The 24,252-nt window shown below is 45.8% G+C and overlaps 1 protein-coding gene across 1 annotated transcript in view; it reads right to left on the reverse strand.

Moving 5' to 3' along the window:
* Window positions 1–24,252, reverse strand: part of RGP1 (RGP1 homolog, RAB6A GEF complex partner 1) — a 206,833-nt gene that overhangs the window by 141,421 nt on the left and 41,160 nt on the right. The window contains exon 2 of the mRNA XM_069626776.1: window positions 4,112–4,294. Within this exon, the coding sequence (XP_069482877.1) occupies window positions 4,112–4,227 (116 nt within the window). The 5' untranslated portion in view covers window positions 4,228–4,294. The remainder of the gene's footprint in view (window positions 1–4,111; window positions 4,295–24,252) is intronic.

Raw genomic sequence — 24,252 nt, forward strand, 5'->3', positions numbered from 1 at the left:
GCGGAAATGTCATGAATTATTGACTACTGCGACGCCACAGGTAACTTGATTGTATTTCAAGTCAGATTTTTATTGCATTGCGAGTCAGCGAGTCAGCATGACACGTGTTTCGAGCTTGTGCTCTTCGTCTGAGGCTTAGACGCTCCTTGATTCCTGTACCCGTCAATTAATATTGTGGATGGTAATCCAGAGCTCCTGTTTCATGTCGCTATATATTTCGTCGCAATTGCGGTATGAACAGATCTAGCCTTACGGAGTGGTCAACCGTTGTCAATCTATTATGTGCTGGTCTGGGTCCTTCAGTCTGTTGATTTACTATTTCTCAAGGCCAGAAACAGGGACCCCTTTGCTTTCCCCTAGTTCCCACCGGACAGCTCGGGTCTCCCATTATCTTCTGAGGGATGCTGACTTGGTTCCGGTTCATCAAGTTACGGGGGCACGTCAGCCATCTGCTTCATACTGCCTTCCTGCTCTTAAGGGGTTCCGCAGCGGCTCCCAGTTATTGGACCACGCGGTCCACCCCCTGCTGGAGGCCATGCCATTGCTCGGCCTTCTCAAGTGTGATGTTGGGTCACCTGCTGGAGACACCTTCTGCATCTCCCTGGCTTACTCAGCCCTCTGGTCTACACCACTCCCAGCTTCCCCCGTCGGGCAACTTCCACCCTCACCATTGCTCCTGGGCCGGCTTCACAACCAGGTAAGTCCTTCTTCCATTTTTAGAGGAGTTTTCTGCTTTGGAGAATTACAAGAGTCTTTTGTCTGTTTTACTGAGGCAATCTCCATGGCTCCTCAGGGCTTGCTCGTGCCATTACTGTCAAAGTCCCTTGTCGGTTTCAATGATATGATCTTCATGTTTCCTCAGAGCCTACTCGAGTCAGTACAACCATGGTTTGCGGTATTGTAATACAACTTGTGGGTGTGGGAAGGAGAGCCATGTGAAGGAGGTATGAGCTGTGTGATGGGGAAAAGAATGGAATCATGGTTGTGTGGCCTAGAATGTACGTCCTCATCCCCAAGAGGGAAGTCCTCCCCTAAATGATGATATGATATATTTTATTTGTATCGCGCTCATACACAAGTGTTTCAGAGCATGAATATTGGTTTAGCGGCCACACAACCCTAGTCTTAAAGGGAATGGCTTCCCCTTGGGGAGAAGTGGCGTCATTCCACGATTTGTCACAGCAGAGACAGTATGAAGCGATAGAGTATAAAGGTGCGAGAAGTCAGATCAATGGGTGGAGGTAGAAAGACTGAGTGAGAGATGAAGGGACAGTAGTACGGTAGGAGAAGAACATCTGTAGAGACCAGTACAAGTGAAGGGTCAGGTACGAGTGTGTGTGAAAGAAGTAAGAGTGATGCCGGGTGAAAGAAGGCACCATCTCTAACTCCCTAACAGTACTAAGCAGGTTAGGTCAAGAGAAGCTATAAGACCACAATGGAGAAAGAGAGAGACAGAGAGAGAAAAAGAGAAAGAGTGAGAAAGAGAGAGAGAGGATCCTAGCGGCAACTCCCCATGAATCAAATCAGGACAGAGAACTTCCCAAGAACCCTTAGCCCAAGCTGTTTGTAAAGTCCCAAATAAACACCTTTGCACATACTACTAGGGTGGACTCCTAAAACTTGCCGATCCGGGCTGATTTTGGAAATCCATCTCAACAGTCAAAGAAACAGCCAGATCTTTATTTGAGTTTTAATGACATAGAAGGAAGCAAGTAATTCAGTTTCTGAAAGGGAGGTAGGTCAATCAGGCCCCCCTTTCATACATGTTCCATGCCAAATTTACAGAGCACACATGCGCCTTTGCTGTAAGCAATCTCTTGACACCTACAGGTGCAGCTCTTCAGTGGCACAGAGCTGGTTCAAAGGTGACAGTGTCCAAGCGGCTGTAAAGGAAACACATAAGTCCCTCAAGGGAGACATTTTAACTAGCTTCACTGCTGAACTAAATTCAGATAATTTTACGTCTTAGTCAGTCTGGTGTCACAGAAATATGTGAATATAAGCCATGCATGGTTGCGGCTAGGTGACTACTAAGAGTGCACAGTTACACAGTCAAGAGTAATTTGCTATCACAGTAGTGTCAGCTCTGAGAGCAGCTTCCAGCTAGGACATGACTGATGTATATTGGTGCCTGGCCGTACTGTCACCACCGCTGGTATGCGGAAACAATAAACAGAATGCTGCTCCTTCCATTCTCCTACAGGAAGGGTAATACCTTCCCCCAGGGAATAGGCACTTTTCCAACGAGCCCTCATGGGAACCATTGACTGAAAAGAAGCATGGATATTAAAAAGCCACTTTCACACCAGAGTGCTGAACACTGAAGCCCCTTTGCAATCACCAGGCATTGGAAGGTGGCAGAGTTAGAGTAGGCATGGTAGGGGTCCCACTATCATGGTTTAGGTCTCTTCCTTTTACCTGTCCACTATCATGGTTCATGTCTCTTCCTTTTACCTGTCCCGCTCCAATTCCTGTAGGCAAAGTATTCTGGGTGCAAGGCATACATTAGTTTTCAAAAATTGATTAGCAGAGTTTGCCAATTATAATGTTCTTGATTAGCAAACAAACCAATTTGATTAGGAATGTTGTACTAATATTTGTAATGTCACAAGAAGTTATTTGTACCAAATACATAAAAAGAGCATCAATACAGCATTCTGTTGTACCACTGAGGTAAGACGTTACTGCGATGAGTCATGCCTTTCAAATTCTTTTGCATTTCACTACACCTGTAAGTAGAGTAACTTAGTTTACCTACTCAAATAAAGCGAAATGCACTCGCCCGTTGACAAAAAATGTAAATGTGCTTTCTGTAGAATGGTGCATGTCACCACAAACCCACTTTGTTTGGCACTCTGCTGCCACCCAGAGGTCAGCCATGAACAGTGAAACTTTTATTTGACATTTACTGCAAACTAAATGTCACATAAAAGTTTCAAACATCCCTGTAAATGGTGCCGCCCATCATAAAACCTACTTGACTAAGCGAGCGGCCAAGTAGTCTTCACAAGCCCTGGATGAGTGTCTGCAAAAGGTAAAAGGTTAGATGCATGAATGGACACAAATAAATTGATATGATAAAAGGCTCTAAAAACAGTTTGTCCAGCTCTCTCCCTTAGGTGCTAATATATAATGCAATCATAATCATAGAGCAAAGTGAGCTCTGGAGGCTAACTGCCATCTTGGAACTGCTGTTTCTTCGTGTGGTTTGCCTCGCTCAGAGTGTGCTTTCGTGCTCCGCCTTTCATCCAGGTGGAGAAGTGTGACGGAAGTCATGTGTGAGTAATAATGCGTAATTGCCTGGCCTTGCCTGTCCATGGTGTTGGGCCATGTCAGGTATACAGCTCTGGTGCTAGTCTGTTGTCGCTCACGATGAGCTGTCCATGAGAAAGTGTTCGTATTGGGAAACGGGGGTGGGGGTTGAATTCCTAGGTACCCTATCTGGTAGGATGGGGAAAAGGTGTTATTGGTAAGGGGATAACTCAAAGGAGAGAAGGGCTTCAAGATAAATCCAAAGAGAGGAGGGCTAAGAGATGAGCTCTTTGAGACTACACAAGATGATAGCTGTGGGGTGAATGAAAAAGGTAGGAAGGACAAAGCGCTGTGATTGATGCAGCTAAAAAAGGAGAAGGCAGAGTTGGACTACACCACTAGCCACTACACCACTGGCACCCAACAGCCCCAGGTAGAATAGATCGATGTCATGGTGAGCAGAGTCAAGCTCTGCAACAACTTCAAGGAGGATAAGAGCTTGGAAGCCTTCGTGCAAAGTTTATCCTTCTTCTGCTTCCAGCGAAGACTCAAGAAACCAACCCAACTCCAAGTCTTCAACGTGTGGGGACAAACGCACTTCATTTTCTTCAGAAACTTGCAGCCCGTACATCTTAGGACAAATGCTTTTGAAATTCCTTAACACCTAACAGAGGAGATTCCATAAAGTCATGAAGATATGCTACAGCTCCCTTTTTGTTCTGGATACTAACCGCACTCTGCTAACCAAAAAAGCACTCTAGGGCTACTTAATTCACCACCATATGTGTAAAGTTTTTCACTCTCACCAAGCACATGTTCTAAAAACATGGAGGCCTCTATTCAACAGTGAATACACTACCTGGTCGCTGAAGTGGAGAGTGCAGATAAGGGGTTGGTGAAAGTGATTACACACTCCAGCACTTCGCCCGCCAGGAAGACGGGGCCTCGTACCAACTTAGCCACCACTTCAATCATTGCAGGGGCTGCAAGAGTGAAGGGTAGCGGTACACTTTGACCGCAGCTTCAGGTGCAGTCAATCCTCCTGTGAACATATGCATAAAATAAAAAACAAGAGTAAGAACTTAGGTCAAGTCTGCATAAGCACCATAAATTGCATTTCATTTCCTTCATGCTCTTTATACATAGAATCCATATGGTTTCCAACATTACGCTTGCTCACTTAGTAAAAGCAGACCAGTATTTTGGCCATATGTATTTTTCACATCAAATAATGTTTATTTTACTCCATTGCCTTTGTTCAAGGATCCTTTGAGTCTCCCTGGTAATGGCGACTACCAGTTAAAAGCACAGCCAGACAGAGAAATACTTGCTTCCTGTCCTGCGTTTATACCATTTAGGAATGTCAATCTGTCCTCTGTATTTGTCATCCTTCCTTGCTAGCACTTTTGTGGAATGAGACTATCCATCGATTCTAAAAGGTTTTCTGGGGCGTTTACACTTACACTCTTTATAAAAAAAAAAGGCTATGTCCCATTTGGCACCAGCTGTGAGCAATGAACTGAATTTTGGGAAACAACTCTGCTTCTTTTGGTCCTCTTTTAAAATGTTAGCACATTTCAGTGACTGTTTGTTCACCCTCTACTGGTATACATAAAAGAATTGTGTCTCCTTTCTTTATAAATTTGTCATTATTCCAGAGTTTAAGCTTTTGCCCACCTAGCTTTTTTCAAGCATATATGACTTATAATTTCTTGTACCTCAAATGGTGGCCTGTTTGTCCTCGTCATTTGGGATTATCGCTCACTCATTATGCTGATTTTCCCTTTAATGAATATTTGTCAGACATAATGTTTTGAAGTTTTTTGAATAGCTGCCTTTGCTTTAAACGAGGAGGTGTTCGCTTATTTGGGTTTCCTCGAGATAGAACCTATGTATCCCATCAAAATTAACAATAAGTACCCGGCACACGTTAAAACAATGAAATGCGAGCCTTACCTTATTTATGTTAAGTCCGCACACGTAGTGGCGGTTTCCTTGCACCGGTCTTCGGTTTTTCTTTCTTTTTTTGTTCAGAACACAATGGAAAGGGAAAAGGGTAGATAGACCCTTCTCCCTCTTCCATGGCGGCCATTTTTTTGTTTACCTTTTTATTCATTTACTTTAATGGCTGCAATGGAAAGGGAGAAGGGCCAACGTGAATGCCCTTCTCTTGTTCCATGGTGGCCATTGTTTACTATGGCTGCCACGGAAAGGGAGATCAGACTAGTTTTCCCAGTCCGCGGCTGCCATTTAAAAATAAATAATAATAATTATTGCCTGTGAAACGGGACGTGTCTCGCAATCAAAAAAAAAACACCATTAGTACCCCGATCTAAAGGGCAGAGTAACTAATGGCAATAAGCCCCTCTCGGGAGGTCATTACTGTGTCCAATAACACCCCGGGGCTGCGCTTGGGCCTGTAACTATGGGCCCCCGGTAATGCCCCCTTGGCTCAGGGATTATTCCCCAATTATGACTCTGCCCCTTCTTCAATCCTAAATTGCCACATTACCGGTTGCTATGTCAGTAGCGTCACAAGGTGCACCACCTGAAGGCAGACTCATCTCTCATTCTAGCTGCTCCATGAAACATCCGATCAGTAGCAGTGTCCCCTTCACTTTTTTAGTCTGTGATTCATTGGGGGCCCAGGCCCCCTGTATCCCCCAAAATTAGGATGTATATATACAAACTTTGTGGTAAAACAGAACAGCTCTTTTAGGGAATATATTTTCTACGGCACTCTCAAAAGGTTAACTATTATTTGCTACAGTGAAATCTTTATCCTTCTGGACCCTTCGTAAAAGAGACATGTAATGCATTTTAAAAGAAATCCTGTATGAAGCAGTGCATAAACAGATTACACACCAGGCTAAAGCTATGATACTGCTGGGTTAGATACATATTACAGTGGTTTGGAAACATGCACAAGGGCCCTATTTTGAGGCCTGCTTTGCTTTTCATTTTACAATGCGATATCTTACCAAGCATATACTTGAATACGTGAATCAGAAAATGCAGCTGCTAAGTGTTTAAGGTGGTTTGGTTTAAAAATAAAAACATTTAGTTAACAAGAAAGTATTCATTTTTAGTTTGGGTTTTAGGTGGCGCTAATGTGCCACCTATTAGCAGAAATGATTGCATTACATTGCAGACTGAAATGGCATATAAGGCAAGACACGAAGCATGTAGGTGTTTTTTTATTTACCCACTGTGATGTATTGAGGGAATTCATCCCTTGTCCCCTGGGCGAGTCCCCAAACCCTCCCTCCTTTCCCCTCCCCCCCATGAGGCTAGGGAAGAGAAGGGAGTGAGGGAAGGGAGTGAGGGGTAGTCTCTCCCGGTGAGGTCCCACTTGCCTCTCCCCTATGGGACCTCACCGGGAGAGACTACCCCTTAGGGGACAAGGACTCACGTTCATGTTAGGAACTCCCTAAACCAATTCACATTATGGCTTACATGGGACTATTTAATATCCAAAGTCGAGTCCCGAGACTTGGCTGAAGAGAAAGATATTTTATGCCATTACCTGGAAGAAAATGAAAAGGTCTCTTTAAATAAAAGTCTCCAATCAACTGCGACGAGGAGGTTGAACAGAGAGTGCAGGGCGAACGATGCAGACAGAGGAATGCATATGCAGGCAGGAGAAAGCCCCTAGAAGCTTAAGAGCTAGAGGGGATAGAGCTGGAGAGAGCCGCGGAGCCCATGACATTCAGAAGTGTTCTGAACCTGGGAAACAAACACTGGAAGACCAGCATGGACAGCAAGCGAGAAGCATCAGCAAGTGGAGCCCGGATTGGAATGGTGGCGCGATCATGAAGACTTTGTGGTGGGCAGGCTGCCTGGCTGAGGAAGCAGACACTGTAACGACCAGGAGTTGCATACGCTCCGGTCACCTGTCGGGAAACTGAGAGGCCAAATGAGAGAGAGAAAACCGCAGGGGGAAGGCGCTGGTGGAAAAGAGCTGACAGAGGAACTAAGCGAAACAAGAGGTCCCACACCGGTACAATGCCCGAAGACTTTCCCATGGCAAAGCTTGTCTCAGTGCAATTGACGAAACCATATGAGCGAATCTGATGAACTTGAACAATGTTAATAAAAGAAGCGAGAACATAAATCATCTTGAGGGAGGGATAAATGGAAAATGGGTCACACTAACCTATGAAGAGGAGAAAACACCCTGTTACTCAAGGGATATTGAGGGGAACGCAATAGAGAAAGAGTATCATAAAGTGAGGGGCAGAGAAGCCTCAGAAATAACAAATATACCAGACAGACTATGCCAAGAAAGCTTGAAGCATGATTATAAACAACATATATGATAAGACATTTTCCAAGATTTTCCAGAGCATATTAGCCCGAATCAACGGATTCAAGAAAGACCAAAGAAAGTAATCCCTAAAGAGGAGAGGACAGTCAAAGTTCTACAAAGAGAATTACAGGATATTAACAATAGGAAACTCAAAAGCCTAAAGAAGAGAAGTGCGAGAAGCAACCATCAGGAGAAGGGAGTCCTTCTCCTGTCCTTAGTTTGTTAGAATAGTGGTAGAGTCCGTTAGCATTAGTTTGGGACAGTGGACTCATTCCTTTGGATATTCACTGACGACTGATTAGCACCTTCAATAGTAAAATAGGTAGGGAACACCCCATAGCGATAGGGAAAAATATGCCTTATTTTTATTGTTTAATAAACACATGTTGGAAATGTCCTCAGAGCATACCTGTCCTTCTGATCTGCCACATCACACATTGGCTGCCCATGGCCATGCTAATCCATAGAGCCATTCCCACCAAGTTCCTGCGCTGCCGCTTCCAAAAAACCTCCTCATGAGAACTCTTTGAGCTTGCTTTAATCAAGCTTTACAATCAAACGTTATGCTTGAAGTGCCTTCCAGTGTTATCTCAAAGCAGTTTTCTGAGAGTTAAGGGCTTATTGGAGCTGTAAACCTACTACTGATGTATTAAACATTTCTTAACCAGGGCTGCCTTTAGACAATATTTGAAAGCACTCCGAGTGTCCTTCACTGAAGTACTGATAAAAGCAAGCATTGTCAAAACTAACAGATTTGTGTATAAGTATAAGGTATTTGCCAGGCCCTGCTATTAGATGCCCAGGTATTTCCACCATTTTGCTGCTGCTACCATCTATGGCTAGTTAATAACACTACAGCAGTGCCTGGCAAGTGCCTTTCCAATCCATGCCTACACAAAAGCACAAACTATTGGCATTGCCAATGCTGGTTTATAAATCATTTTCATATATTTGGGATGTATAAACCAAGAAGTGACAAATTAACTATCACATGTTAATCTGTTAATTTATGAATAGCCATTTGAAATTGTCCATTTAATATATTAAAATATGATGGATGGCTGCAGCCTAAACGACCTATGTTCATTTTCAACATTGCTTATGGAGAAGAAGTCATAACTAATGCCAATTATTATTTACACTTGGAAAAGGACACAACCGTCCAGTGGTAGCTGGTGAATTCTTTAATTGGAGGGGCGTAAACATTTGCCACAAATATGCCAGAGTTACCGAGCATAGCGAGGGATCCCAAAGGGAGTTTGGGTGGGTTTTCTCACCCCACCCTCAACTGCTCACCCACACAATACATTTTTGTTGAATGGGTTAAAATGGTTGGTCACATATCACACCTTAGGAAGGGGATGCTCCGAGCAGCATTTGAGATGCCCATGAGGGCTGGATGATATAGATTGACTGATGCCAACACCAGGAGCGTTACCCCAGCCAGTGAGCAATGACATCAAGCTGACATCCTGGAATATTGCTGGGGTTGCCAAACATCTCATTGAAAGCGAGTGGGCAAAATCTATGGAGGTCTTTGATGTCAGTGTCCTACAAGAAAAGTGGGCTATTGAAGAAATGAGTCATACTCCTGGATATCTATTTGACATCAGAAACAAGAAGGGTCCAAAGGGAAGGCTATATGGCGCTTCGCCACTTGGGTTATGGCAGCCCTGAACTGGGAAGTCAGCCAGGTCAACACAGGCTCCCCAGATCTCCAGCAGCTTGTTGTTAGAATGCTGGAGAACCGATGCATGTTATTATTTAACATCTATAATAGGCCCAATCACAGAACTCATTCAAATGCCCTTGTAAAACTGGATGTATGCATATCCAGCTGGGAACAGGGAGACCTGCACCACTATGAGATAATCGTCATGGGAGATCTTAATACACAATAGGAGCCCATAAAAGAGTTTGAGGGCCTGTGGGAAGACCAGGATGGAATATGGGGTATTCCTCGAATAGGTGCAATGATACCAGTAAGAACCCAAAGAAAGAATCGCTACCGAGTTTCTACACAATCTTGAACTGACGGCATGTAACGGTCACGTCCCCCTTGATCAGCCCGCCAACGATACATACTACAGCCCAAATGGGAGCTCAAGAATAGAACATGCCTTGGTACTTGCTCGAGATTGGTAACAAGTTGCAGGGCTCCAAGTGGTTGAATGCTTTGAAAGTGACCACAGGCCATTAGTTCTCCTCCTCAAGGGCAATAGTAAAGTGAAATCAACAAGTGCAATTTTTCCTCTTGTTCTACTGATATTGTGGTCACGGGCTATGCCCGTCGCTCAGATAAATGGGCATCATTGATTCAGGAAAATCAAATCAATAACATATATAGTTCAGTAGTAGGGAATATTCAGCGACTTTACTCAAGGGACAGCATGGAAGGAAACATCCTATGGGAATTTGGAAAACAGATTTAACAGATTCAGCCTCTCGTCACTACCACTAGATCTCTTATCGCCAAGGGTGCAAAGAAGAAGTACCATTGTTCGACACTGATTGTGGAAACGCTAAACGCAAATTGTTTGCTTACTTGAAATGGAAAAGAACAGCTAGATAAGGAGAAACATCATGGGCTGAGAGGTGAATATAAAATCCTATTAAGCGATAAGAAACAGAAATACATGAAAGGGAAATGGTCCCTGATGCTGGTGTTTGTTAAGGCAGGTGACTGTCAACTTTTTGAAGTTGTAACCCACAGAGATTTGGGATTTGCTGACAAAAGTTTTCAATGCCATTTTGGCTATAAATAGAATACCGGAAATGTGGACGAGTGCCAAGTGTAACGCTCACCTGATTCCCACGGAGGCGCTGATCCCGGCTGGGCTGCTATCGTTTCTTCAATTGAGAAGCGTAGAGCTCGGAAGACTCTCAGAACTGGGCTTCCTCTTATCGAATGTCTGACTTGCAGGGTAAGTTTTCTGCAGGTGGAAGAAAAAGGGTTAATCACCGTTTGATGGGATTCCTTCTCCCACCAATCGCCAGTTTCTCCCACAGCCTAGCTTTCTACTTGTCTCGGCGAGCTCTCACCTTAGGCGTATAAATGCTGAGCACTCCATCCTGCGTCTGGTGCAGGGGTGCGTGGATTCCAGTTACGTCACTGGATGAGTTCAGTGTTGAGGCTCAAGTCTTTTGCGGCCTTAGTTGTGGCACTGGTGCTGGGATGCCGAAGAGCGATGCCGCCGTTACTGCACGAGCGGATGCCTGTAAGTATACTGTAGTCTTTAGGCTTTAAAAGATGGGCACCTCAATAATGTCCCTTTTCCTTTGTTTCAGGCCTCTGGATGCTGTGGGCGTAGTTTTCCGTTGCCGCTGCACGTGCCGATGCACGTAAGTATAATGTTCGTTGGCCGCTTTTAATGGCACCTCTAATAATGTCCTTTTTCTAGTTTTCAGGTGCCGGGATGCTGCGGGCTTTATACCGTTGCCACTGCACGTGCCGATGCACGCAAGTATAATGATCGTTGGCCAATTTTAATGGCACCTCTAATAATGTCCTTTTTCTAGTTTTCAGGTGCCGGGATGCTGCGGTTGATGCGGCCACTTCTGCGTGTGCAAGAACTGGTAAGTTAAGATGAATGCGACTGCCTTCACCCGAACCCCTTTTTAATTATGTCCTTTGCCTTTCAGGTGCAGAGAAGCTGCCGAAGAGAAGGCCGCGGTTAGCTCCGTTGCAATCACGGATGGATCAGGTAAGCGGGCGCGGCTGCGAGCGAGTTGCACTTTTCTAACCTTATGTTTATTCTTTGCAGGTTTTGCCGGTGACTGGATTCCGGGATCTGGTAAGTATTGTTCTGTGTCTTTCTTCATCCACAGGTTGCTGCGCGGAAGCTGAAGATGACTCTGGACCTGGAATGCAGGAGCCGACTCGGTGAGCGTCCTGCTGCTGCTGCAGAATAACGCGAAGCACGTGTTTTCCATCGGGCGTGGTTTAAATAGCAGAGAAGTGCTTCCAGTGTGTGTTCTTCCACCGGTTCCACCCAGGTAAGAAAAGAGTTCCTGAATGGAGGGAATAGTTCCTCCCAGCCCTGATGGCTGGGGACTTCAACCAGACTGGATTGTTCTGGGTAAATATGCAGCATGGTCTGCCTCAGGTAAGTCCACCCAAGCATTATTACACGGTTTATCAATATGAGCCCGGCGCCTATGGTGCCGGGACTGAAACCCTTCATGAGCCTGGCGCCAAAGGCGCCAGGACACGGTCCAAAGGGCCCCTGTGGGGGTCTGCTGGGTCCGGAGTAGTGGAGACGGGTCTGCTTCCGAGGGCGCTGGGCCAGTCCTGGCCCCTCGGGAGTAGCGCCCATGACAGCACCCCCCCTCAAGGCCCCTCCCAAACTTGTCCTCCCCGGGGGTTTTGGTTTATCGGGAAAGGTTCGGTGAAATTTCTGGACTAGACGAGGAGCATGGACGTGGTCATAGGGTTCCCATGACCTTTCCTGAGGTCCGTAGCCTTTCCAGTCGATTAGGTAGAATAGCTTCGATCTGATGATTTTAGAGTCCAAAATGTCTTTTACTTCAAATTCGGGCTCCCCATTCACTTGAATGGGCTCTGGAGGATTGGTCAATCTGGTTCCAGGTTGCATGGGTTTCAAAAGAGATACGTGAAATACAGGATGTATTCTCATATGGGTTGGCAATTCTAATTTAACGGCCACTGGATTAATTATGGCCGTAATTGGATATGGTCCCAGATATTTGGGGTGGAAGGTGCAAGGCCCTTTAAGCGATAAATGTTTGGTGGACAGCCAGACTTGATCCCCAACCTGGTATTGAGGGGCATTGCTTCGGTGTTGATCTGCTCCTTTTGTGTACCTCTCTTTAGCTTGTTGTAGATGTGCAGTCGCTTCCTTAAAAGCTTGGGTAATAACGGTGTGCAATTGATCCACGGCGGGTGTTCCAAGATCTTGAGGTGGATCAAGGTTGGAGGTTCGAGGATGAATCTCATACAAGATGTAGAAGGGACTCTTCCCGGTACCCGAATGAACTGAATTGTTGTAAGCATATTCGGCTATCCAAAGGATGTCCTTCCAGTTACTCTCCGACTGTTGTAGCATGCATTGTAAATATTGCTCGAGAGTCTGGTTTGTTCTCTCGGTTTGCCCGTCGGTCTGGGGATGATGGCTGGTCGAAAGTCTTACATCGATTTGAGCTAATCGACAACAGCTACGCCAAAAGTGGGAAATAAACTGGCTCCCCCTATCTGAGATTAGTACTGACGGGAAGCAGTGTAGCCGGATGATGTTTTCAAGAAATACTTTGGCTAGGACTGATGCTGAAGGTAAGCCTTTTAGCGGAATGAAGTGGGCCATTTTAGAAAACAGGTCCACAATAACAAGAATGGTGTTGTACCTGGAACAGGAGGGTAAGTCTGTGATGAAGTCCATGGAAAGGGTATGCCAGGGACACGGTGGGATGTCTAATGGTTGCAGAAGACCAGCCGGCCTCTTCTTCTGACCCTCGTTTTGAGCGCACACACCGCAGGACATCACAAATTCCTTTATGTCTTTTCTCCACGAAGGCCACCAGAAGAGTCTCTTCACCTTTTCTGTGGTTTTGGCAATGCCAGGGTGACCCTCAATTAATGAATCATGATAGCAGGAGATTACCTGTCTTTGTAAATCGGCGTGTGGTAGGAACAATCGTCCTTGGAAATAAGGCAAGTCATTGCTTACGGTGAAATCTTTTCCTTTTTGTAACGAGTTCAGTAAGTCTGGTGAGGTTACAAGTTGTTTAGTTTTTTCTTCAATATCCTCAATGGATTGTGAAGAAATCAGACCCATGATCCTTTGTTCAGGAATTATTGGTACAGGTTCTGGATTGGCAACGTTATCTCCCATTCCAATTCGGGAAAGAGCATCCGCTTTGCCGTTCTTGTTGCCAGGGCGATAAGTGATCACGAAGTCAAATTCAGCAAAGAATAGAGCCCAGCGAAGCTGTCTGGAGGATTGAGCCTTGGCGGTTTTCAGATACTGCAGATTTCGATGATCGGTGATCACTGTGACGGTGTGACTGGCCCCGAAGAGATAATGCCGCCATGCCTTAAAGGCTGATTTAATCGCTAGAAGCTCTTTGTCTGTGATGGTGTAGTTGATCTCAGGCGCCGAGAACTTCCGAGACCAGAATGCCACAGGATGCAGTTGGTTAGTCTCTGGATCTCTTTGTGATAGGACTGCTCCCATTGCTAAGCTGGAGGCGTCAGTTTCAACGCTGTAAGGGAGGTCCGGGCGTGGGTGTTTCAGTATTGGCGCCGAGGTGAATTTAGCCTTTAGCTCTTGGAAGGCATGTTCTGCTTTTGCGGACCATTCAAAGCGTTTATTTTTTCTTAAGAGGGCGGTGATGGGTTGTACCACTCGTGAAAACTCTGGAATAAATCTACGGTAAAAATTGGCAAAGCCTAGCATGCTTTGAACGCCGTTCACGGAAGTAGGAGACGCCCATTTGAGGATAGCGTCTACTTTTCTCGAGTCCATGTGGACTCCTTTGGGTGTCAGAATAAATCCCAAAAATTCGACCTCAGTGACATGAAAAACACATTTTGCGAGCTTGGCAAAAAGTTTGTTGGCGAAGTTATTCAAGGACCGCCCTAACATGATTTCGATGGTCAGCTTCTGAAGATGAGTACACAAGAATGTCATCTATGTAGACGACAACGCAGACATCAATGAGCTCTCTGAGGACATCATTCATAAAATATTGGAAGGCGGCCGGTGCATTGCATAGTCCAAAGGGCATCACTTGGTATTCAAATAGCCCATACTTGGTGCGAAAGGCCGTCTTCCATTCATCTCCTTCCTTGACCCGTACCAAGTGATAAGCTCCCCGGAGATCAAGCTTAGTATAAATACAGGCGTTTTTTACCTGGTCAAGGAGTTCCGGGATCAGAGGTAAGGGGTACCGGTTTTTTACTGTTATCTGGTTCAGAGCACGATAATCTATACAGGTTCTGAGGTCACCTTCTTTTTTTGGTACGAAGAACAGAGCCGAGGATGCAGGGGACTTCGACGGACGGATAAAGCCATTGGCCAGGTACTGGTCTAAATACTGTCGCAGATGAAGGTTCTCAGGCTCGGTAAGGGCGTAAATCCTACTGCAAGGGGGAGTTGCACCGGGTAGCAAATCTATCTGACAATCGTATGATCTGTGGGCTGGCAAGTGTTAGCCTGTTCCTTTTGAAAAACATCTTGGAACTCTCGATACTCTAGAGGTAATTGTGGACCGTCAGCCGTTACTGACGCTAGGCCAATGTTGGGCCGTGGATAACATGTTGGTGTGCACTCTGGGAACTTTATAGTCTTTGCTCGCCAATCAATCTGAGGATTGTGTTTCTCCAACCAAGGAATCCCTAGAATTACTTGGAATTGAGGAGCCTTGATCACGTCGAACACAATTACCTCCTGATGCCCGTCTAGTATCGTCACTTCAGTAGTGGTATAGGTCACTGGTCCGGAGGCGATTTCCGTCCCATCCACCGTGGTAATGACGTCTTTAACCACCTTTGGACAAAGAGGTAAGTTCATCCTGGAAGCCAATTCGCGGTCCACATAATTTCCAACTGCTCCGCTATCAATGTATGCCTTAATTGCATGCAAACGATCTGGTTGCTCTGGGTTTACGAGGACCATTGGCATTATGAAGTGCGAGGTCAAAGAACTGGTTTTTACGCTCGGCAAGCGGACCACTACACTTGTCGGGCGAGGTCGTTTCCCGGCTCAGGCTTTTCAGAACTCTTATCAGAAGCTCCCACTGTCTTCTTAGGTGGATTCACCGGGCAATCACGAAGGAAATGTCCTGAATTTCCACAATAGAGACATAGTTGCATTTGTCGTCTCCTGTTGCCTTCTTTGTGGGTTAGGGGACCCTTTACAATCCCAATTTGCATAGGTTCGACGGCTTCAACTCGTTTGGTGTGACTTTGAGGCTTAGGGAACACTCGTGTTTCAAACCTGGATCGATCCACCTTTCTGTTTTGTAGTCTGTGATCCAATTGGACCACCAAATCAATGTAGTCTGAACAATCCTGAGGAGGAGTCACTACCTGGGCAAGGACGTCTTTGAGTTCGCCACGCAAACCCCTGTGAAAAAGCGTGATTCTTTTGTCCTCAGGCCATCTGGTTTCCACGATTAGCCTATTGAATGATGCAATGTTGGCCAAAAGATCTTGATTGCCCTGTCGTAGGGAAAGGAGTTTGTTGTCCAGTGCCTGCCCCTGGGAATGCCTTGCAAAAAGTATTTCCATATTTGCCTGGAAGGTCGGGAAATCACGAAGGATCGGGTCATCCTGTGTAACCAGAGGGATCGACCAACTAGCGGCACTGCCACTAAGATACGAAAGCACAAAGGCTACCTTAGTCTGGTCAGTCGGAAAGGCTGCAGGTCTACAAAGAAAGTGCAATCGGCATTGATTTATAAACACCGCAAACCTTTTAGGGTCACCAGAGAAGCGTTCAGGCGGTGCCAATGGCACATTTCCGGTTAGGTTGATTTGAACAGGATTGGCTGAAGCCGCTGGGATATAGCTCCCTCCTGAATTAGGTAGCGGAGTTTGCCCCGCTTGCGTCTGTAATAACTGTCTGGCGAGATCATCAGTTTGTTCTTTTGATATTATCAATTCCCTCCTATGGGCATTCGTTTCCTGGCGGGCAGCATGAACTTCAGCTCTTAATTCCCCTAATAACTGGGCCAGTTGGTCTGTGTCGGAAGTTTCCATAGCGCCTGGGTAGGAGGTTATTGGTGGGCTTCGCATTCTGTAACGCTCACCTGATTCCCACGGAGGCCCTGATCCCGGCTGGGCTGCTATCGTTTCTTCAATTGAGAAGCGTAGAGCTCGGACGACTCTCAGGACTGGGCTTCCTCTTATCGAATGTCTGACTTGCAGGGTAAGTTTTCTGCAGGTGGAAGAAAAAGGGTTAATCACAGTTTGATGGGATTCCTTCTCCCACCAATCGCCAGTTTCTCCCACAGCCTAGCTTTCTACTAGTCTAGTTTTTAGGTGCCGGGATGCTGCGGGCTTTATATCCGTTGCCACTGCACGTGCCGATGCACGTAAGTATAATGATCGTTGGCCGCTTTTAATGGCACCTCTAATAATGTCCTTTTCCTAGTTTTCAGGTACCGAGATGCTGCGGTTGATGCGGCCACTTCTGCGTGTGCAAGAACTGGTAAGTTAAGATGAATGCGACTGCCTTCACCCAAACCCCTTTTTAATTATGTCCTTTGCCTTTCAGGTGCAGAGAAGCTGCCGAAGAGAAGGCCGCGGTTAGCTCTGTTGCAATCACAGATGGATCAGGTAAGCGGGTGCAGCTGCGAGCGAGTTGCACTTTTCTAACCTTATGTTTATTCTTTGCAGGTTTTGCCGGTGACTGGATTCCGGGATCTGGTAGTATTGTTCTGTGTCTTTCTTCATCCACAGGTTGCTGCGCGGAAGCTGAAGATGACTCTGGACCTGGAATGCAGGAGCCGACTCGGTGAGCGTCCTGCTGCTGCTGCAGAATAACGCGAAGCACGTGTTTTCCATCGGGCGTGGTTTAAATAGCAGAGAAGTGCTTCCAGTGTGTGTTCTTCCACCGGTTCCACCCAGGTAAGAAAAGAGTTCCTGAATGGAGGGAATAGTTCCTCCCAGCCCTGATGGCTGGGGACTTCAACCAGACTGGATTGTTCTGGGTAAATATGCAGCATGGTCTGCCTCAGGTAAGTCCACCCAAGCATTATTACACTGTTTATCAATATGAGCCCGGCGCCTATGGCGCCGGGACTGAAACCCTTCATGAGCCTAGTGCCAAAGGCGCCAGGACACGGTCCAAAGGCCCCCTTATAGGGGTCTGCTGGGTCCGGAGTAGTGGAAGACGGGTCTGCTTCCGAGGGCGCTGACCAAGTCCTGGCCCCTCGGGAGTAGCGCCCATGACACCAAGATAGTCCTGATCTATAAGAAGGGGGATAGGGCAGTACCTTTGAATTATCGCCCTATCTCCCTTTTGGATGCAGCAGGCAAAACATTCACCAGGGTGTTTCCCCGCTAAACCACTTTCAGCATGGGCCAGAGTTGTAGGTTGTATTTAAGCATCCAGAAATACCTATTAATAAATAAAATTAAGCTGTACGCTGCGTTCATGGGTCTTAAAACAACCTTCAACAGTGTTCCTACAGAGCTACTGTGGGAGACACTTTGGGTCAAAAACATTCAAGATCACCTCCTGAACCCAATACAGCTTCTGTATTCCAACAACACTACAGTGGTCAGCTGGAGTCTGGCGGGCGATGGGACCGCAACCCTGGGAGTGGCAGGGGGGGGGGGAGAAAAAGAGGGAAAGAGAGAAAGAAGGGATATTTACTCTGGCAAAGAACGTTGTTAAAAAGGGACGTTATGGTTAAGTTGCACTAGTAAAAACCTACACATTTCAATGGACAAATGTTGTTACAGGGACGTTATGGTTACAAGTAAAACCGAAAATCAGCATAAATTTGCTAGTTATGGTAAGGTACGCGCAACCATAACTCGCGCTACACTGTGCACTGCAAGAACTAACACCCATGCCCTCAAAGATGACATCACAAATGTCATTGATGTCCTCACAGATGCCATCACATGTCTGGCTCCCTCTTTTTTTGTTCACCAACATATGTAGGGCAGGTGTTTTTTTCAATGACAGGCAGGAAGTGAAAAGGTGCTATATTTGTAGACCTTAACCTTCTCATATGTCCTTTCACTCTTTTCATAAGGGTTCAGTCACATCATATGATACATGTACATAGGGGAAGAAAGAGGCCTGAAACACAGCAATCATTTCTATGCATGAAGATAATCAGGTAGGTTATGAAGACTTTCTGGTAATACTGCTGCTTTTTTGCTTACTTTACTTTCCCGGTATATATGGGCATATTTGTGTGCGTTGTGGTCTCTGTATGGTTTGTGCATAGTAGTACAAATATGTAGTAAGTGAAACTCTTGGAAAAAAAGCATTGATCATTATACCATGTAACATGACAAAAATTTGAATATTGGACCTCCATGGTGCATGCTGTACACAATGCCTACGATTCTGCATGAGGTGGTTGCTATACTGGAAAGAAGTCTGTAGTGCAATGGTGTTTATAGCAATGGATTGTGTGCTCAATTATGTATCTCATGATAGTTCTCCCAATGACCTTGGATTGTTTTGGGGCAACAATATATTGACAATTCCTTGTAGAGGCTTGTTGTTAAAAGTAAAGGCACGTGTGATGGCATCAGCGCTGTCATCAATGACATGTGTGATGTCATTTTTGAGGGCATGGGTGTTAATCCTTGCAGTGCACAGTGGTAGCGCAAGTTATGGTTGCATACCTTACCATAACTGGCAAATTTATGGGGGTTTTCGATTTTACCTGTAACCATAACGTACCTGTAACAACGTTTGTTTGCAAACAGGAGAAAGTCATAGGGCGTACACCATAAGGGAATGCATCAACAACAGAAGTGAAGTCTGTCTTCAACAATTTTACCGCACTACTAGTGTACATGTGAACAAAGAACGAATGGCCAGAGTAACGACTGGAAAGTGCTAAGAGCAGAACGTCACTACAACGTAGTAAGGACACTAAACTTCGTCTAATAATTGCACAGGTGCTGCAGTATGCAATAGTACATAAGTATAACATGTATTTTTGTAACGCAGCAATGGCAAGCACCTTGGAGTGGCAGGAAGAAAATGTCCCTCATGACACAATGACTTTCTATACTAACCTCATTGGTTACGCACAGTAGTGTGAACCATAAATGATGTACTTTATATTGCTGCATCTACACCAAACACATTCTCTTTTCGGTAAGAGAACATATTGGAAAGGAAAGCAAGGCAGTACAAGCAGCAATCCTTCCAGAACAGCATACGGGCATAGGAAAGGAAAGAAACTTTGTGCATAGGGAAATAGACAGCTTGGAAGTCAAAGTGGAGAAATTGGTGAAGAATTGTGCCGCCTTAAAGGTTGCGTAGAAAGATATATTTTGGACCGAATTAAACAACTCTGCACACCTGCACATGTCCTCCATCCCCATGTCGGAGGCCGCCATCCCCTCAAAAACCATGTAATGGGAGACGTTACGGTCATACAGCTCATACAGCTCATACAGCAGTGTCTCCCTTCCCTGACAACCAAGTTGTGCAAATCTCCATTTCCCCACAGTAGGTATCCACTTCTGGTACCCCTTCCCTTGCCTAATGGGTTGTAGGAATGTGTACAAGTAAACATTAATAATGCGAATGTTCCTCCGTATTTGGGTGGTATTCTTTTTTTCCTGAAATGGTGTTCTGACTCAGCGGCACACAGTCCTTGTTGCAATGACAGCAATTAAGCAAAAGGTAGGTGTCCTATGTACACCGCAGCTGTGCGTCCTATCCCCAATGACAATGAATGAAAGCATCCGTGCGACGCCTGAAGCCTCTGCATGTCCGCATGTTCTCCACCTATCAATGTGTGCGGGAGCAGACGTTTGTGCGTACTGCAAGTACACGCATGTGTACCTGTTCCTCTGTGTCCTGCTAACACTGCCACTGTGCAGCATATGCGAAAGAACATTAATAAGTTGGGCGTGCTCCCACATCCTACAGGTAGCTATGCAGATAAACATGATGTACCCTATAAATAGCCAGTGTCTCCTAAATTGTTTGGCGCACGTGTGGCACACTATTAGTCAGTACAGAAGTGGCAACGGTGTGCATAGGACACCCATGCACATGCACACAACATAGTCCGCCCAAAACATGTCTAGCAGACAGTCGTCCCAAAGGAGAACAGTCGCGACGTCACCATGCGACTAGACCCACGCACATTTCAGGGACATGAGCCGAACCCTCGAACAGCGGCAAATTATAGGGTTGAGCAATGTACAGAGTATTTTTGGGAAAGTACACGCTTACAAAAACTGCACATTGGGCCGTTGCACATATATGTATGTTTTGGAACAATGTAGGCCTGCTTTCAGGGTTAAATATGTCTACAGCAATCCTACAAAAGGACACACTGTATAGGTGCTGTGCAATCTGTTTGCAGCTTTTCTGAACAGAGTAGCAGGCCACATAGGTTTGCCCTGTAAGTAATGGAGCACCAAATCTGCTGTCCTACAGTGCGTCTGCAACTAATAGCAACCATGTCAGTCCAGCTGAGTACGCACAGTAATGGAGAAGATTATGAACAGCCCTTGCTGTGACCCACACCCGCAGTAGCGATAGTCCCCATTATCCCAATGTCATGGGTAGATTGCGAAAAAAGGGAGTATGCGCACCTGCGTTTCCCCAAGGACGGCGAGGGACGTGTCCCAATGAAGCAGAAACATTCCTTCTTCCCTTTCCAGTTTCTTCTTTGCTGCACACCGTCATTGCGTACTGTTAAAAAGTTGCACACGCTTCCACCAATGAGATTGAAGAGCTCTCCATGTAACAGTATCAGTTCTGTACAACAGTCCTCTGCGTACACACCACGACCAGAAACGTTGTTGCGCAATCCCTGTGGCTCCACAGTCCCATTTCCATGGCTGCCATCCTGAAAATTCCCGGATGTGGCTTTCATGCTGCGTGCGGGCATGGGGGTCTAACTTCCAACCAGTGTAGGGGGAGTTCGTTGTAAGGGACAGCTCTGAAAAGAGCTTTTATTTCTTGTTTTTTTAGATGCTTGTAGAGAAATACCTTTTTTTTGTGTGGACATTGTTACAGTAAACTGTTCACCGCATGTTGTAGACTGGCAAACAAAACAGAATTACGAATGGGCGACAAAGTAATGCCATTTGCTTTGAAAAATTCAGCATTTTCACAACTAATGAGGTCATTGTTGCAGAAGAACATCCCAGCAGCGGACAAAAAAATGTACACGCTTCTGTTGATGAGACACCTTCCTGCCTCGGGCTCGGAACTACATCCAGGAGCAATGTCCCAAACTCTTTGTGGCGTTATGTATGAGAAAAGCACCTTTTCACTGGGAAAAAGCCACTTCACTAGATTTAGCAACCTCCTCAGTCGACGGAACAAACCTAAACAAGACACGTAACCCATATGCATGCCTCCCTAGTGGAGGACAATAACGTCGGCTGTAGCAAACATGGCCAGGTCTTTGCAAAGTGCATGCATGTCGGCGGAACTTCACTCGTACACAGCGTTCCACAATGCATCTACTCCTTCCAAACCGAAATTGCCACCAAAGTTTCTTTCCAGGGCATACCTGTGCAGATCTATCACAAAAGGCATCACCTACAGTCAACACAATACGTTTTGCCATGTAAGCCAGCCTCACTACGCAGAGTATAATATACAACAGTTTGACCACCCCTTCCTGTGATTCACACCCACAGTACCCCATTGGATAATCCTGAAAGTCCCATGCCCATTGGCCAGCATGGTGAAAAGCGCAGATTTTGGCATGTACGGTGCTCAAAGTACCGCGAGGGCCAAACCCCAGTAAAGCAGGAACAGTCCTCCTTCCCTTTCCACTACCTTTTGTCCACCACAATCTCATTGGGTAGGAGTAAAGAGGCACACACGGTTCCACCAATGCCATCGAAGACGTTAGCATCTAACACTGTCAGTTCTGCACAACACTTCGCAGGTACCATTACAAATTCAGCCTACAAGTGTGCTGTCACTGGACAGCACGTCCAGTACAAAGTTCAGTAAAAGATTGCAAGATTAGTGCATCCACATTAGCACCCATCACCACAGGTACAAAACCTTTTCCTGCAGTATGTTTATTACTGTGTTGGAAGTGCCTCTGCGCACGGTATGTGCCAGTGAGTGCCCATTATTTCCTTTAAAAGCATTCTGTTTTTTTTCCCCATCCCCTACCATCAAGTGCCACATCAGTGACATGTGGGTGCAACATTCTCATTCACCCATATCATATATTGTAATATTGAAACAGGATCTCTCTGCTTTCCTTCCAACAATGCTACGTAATGTTTTCCCCACGAACCCACCGCCTACATAAATTGTTAAAATATGCCATGAACAGCAGCATGGAACATATGGTACCAAGTGAAAGCAACTGTACAAAAGATCATTGCCTGCACAGCTGTACTTCTTTCTAGTCTGCACTATTGCAAAAGGCCCTTTTTTAAATCTGGGCCCTTCTACTCTCCACCCTCTGGGACGCATCCAGAAGAGGAGCGTGCTACTTGGGATGGTATCTGTCTTGCACCGAAATGTCGCAAATAGCTCCCGGTGGCTGCGAGGAATAAAGTGAAATGAGTGTGCATTATGCAGAAGGGCTTCTGGGCCCTAGGACCTCAATACCTTCTACTCTGACTTCCTATAGATCTCTGTGCGTGAGCTTTTCCCGCATACAGCTCCAACTCCCTCAGGGTCAGTCGCTTCTGCAAGAAACCAGTTGGTGGTAGAGGTTTTTTGTCGCCTGGGACCTCCCTCTACAACAGCCTCCCTGAAACGTGAGGGGAACCATTGCCGGTTCCAGAAACACCTCAAAGCCTTTCTGTTAGCGTCTGCTGTTTGTGCTCCTCTCCCCGACTGACTACCTGGCACAAACTGATTGTGAACTGGTGCACTGGTGACCTGGCGTCTCTGATGTTGGTTCCATGTCACCTCCCCTGCCAGGCGAACCCATGCACTGGCTTTCTAGCAAACCCTGCACTCGGGCACCGTTTTCTGTATCTTTAACAGTTCCTCTACCACCTGATGTGTGCACTTATCCGTGCACTTGGCGCAATCGGCCTGTATTTTTACTTAATGTCATGTGTTCTTCTTCCCATGAACTGTACCTTCCCCTCCCTCCACCCATGCACTTGGGCAATCTATGTCACAGCTGGCCTAGTAGGGCCGTTGTCTCTGTCTCCCCTCGGTTTCCCCTCCCTTGGCTCATTGCATTTTCCTAAACGTGTGTATAGGCGCTTTAGGAATGCCATAGCATACAATTGCACATCATATGAAAGCATACACACAATGCATGCACAACAGTAGGATGGCTGCCACTTACCTTGTATACTGCAAAGTTGTTTTTTGTTTTCCGCAGTAACCCACTGACTTCACACTTTTCAAGAACATATTGCTGAAAAGCAGCACTCTTTCCATATTACGCACTTCAAACAACTACATACCGTTCATGCATACACCCAGGATGCCTGCCCCTTACCTTCCACACTTCCACCATAGCCTTCTGCACTTCTTTGTATAAAGAGGCTTTCTGCCACAGTGTTTCCGTACACAACAGAACCACAAACCGTGTAGAGCAGTGTCTTTCGCTCCCGTTTCATTTCCATGGCTCCCATCCAGAAAATGGCTGCATGTGGCACGTGCAATCGCAAAAGTACAGTGTGATCCGCTGAGTTTTCGTGCGGGGGGTGGAGTGTAAAACAGGGTAGGGGTTTGAGTCTGTAGAATTGTTATAAAAAATAAAAAAAAAAAAAGAATGTGCTGTTTTTGCTATGTACGTGCTTGCATACCATTTTTTTCTTTGTTTCTCTCTTTAGATGAGTGTCCATTTGCTTCTCCTCCTGCCATTTGTAAGGACTGAACGTAAACGCTTCTCTTACAGTTCTACAGGATTGTCTGCAACGCTTCGTGCAGAGTTGCAAACAAAACAGCATTGCCAACGGAGGTTAAAAAAATGCCATTTCCTTGGAACCACTGCCAATCTCGCTCATTAATGCTGTCATAGTCGGTGTAAAACATCCCAGCACTCCACATAAAGTCACACAGGCTTCT

Source organism: Ambystoma mexicanum, chromosome 6p (assembly GCF_040938575.1).
Source record: "Ambystoma mexicanum isolate Mex_15411 chromosome 6p, UKY_AmexF1_1, whole genome shotgun sequence".
NCBI classification, from domain to species: Eukaryota; Metazoa; Chordata; class Amphibia; order Caudata; family Ambystomatidae; genus Ambystoma; species Ambystoma mexicanum.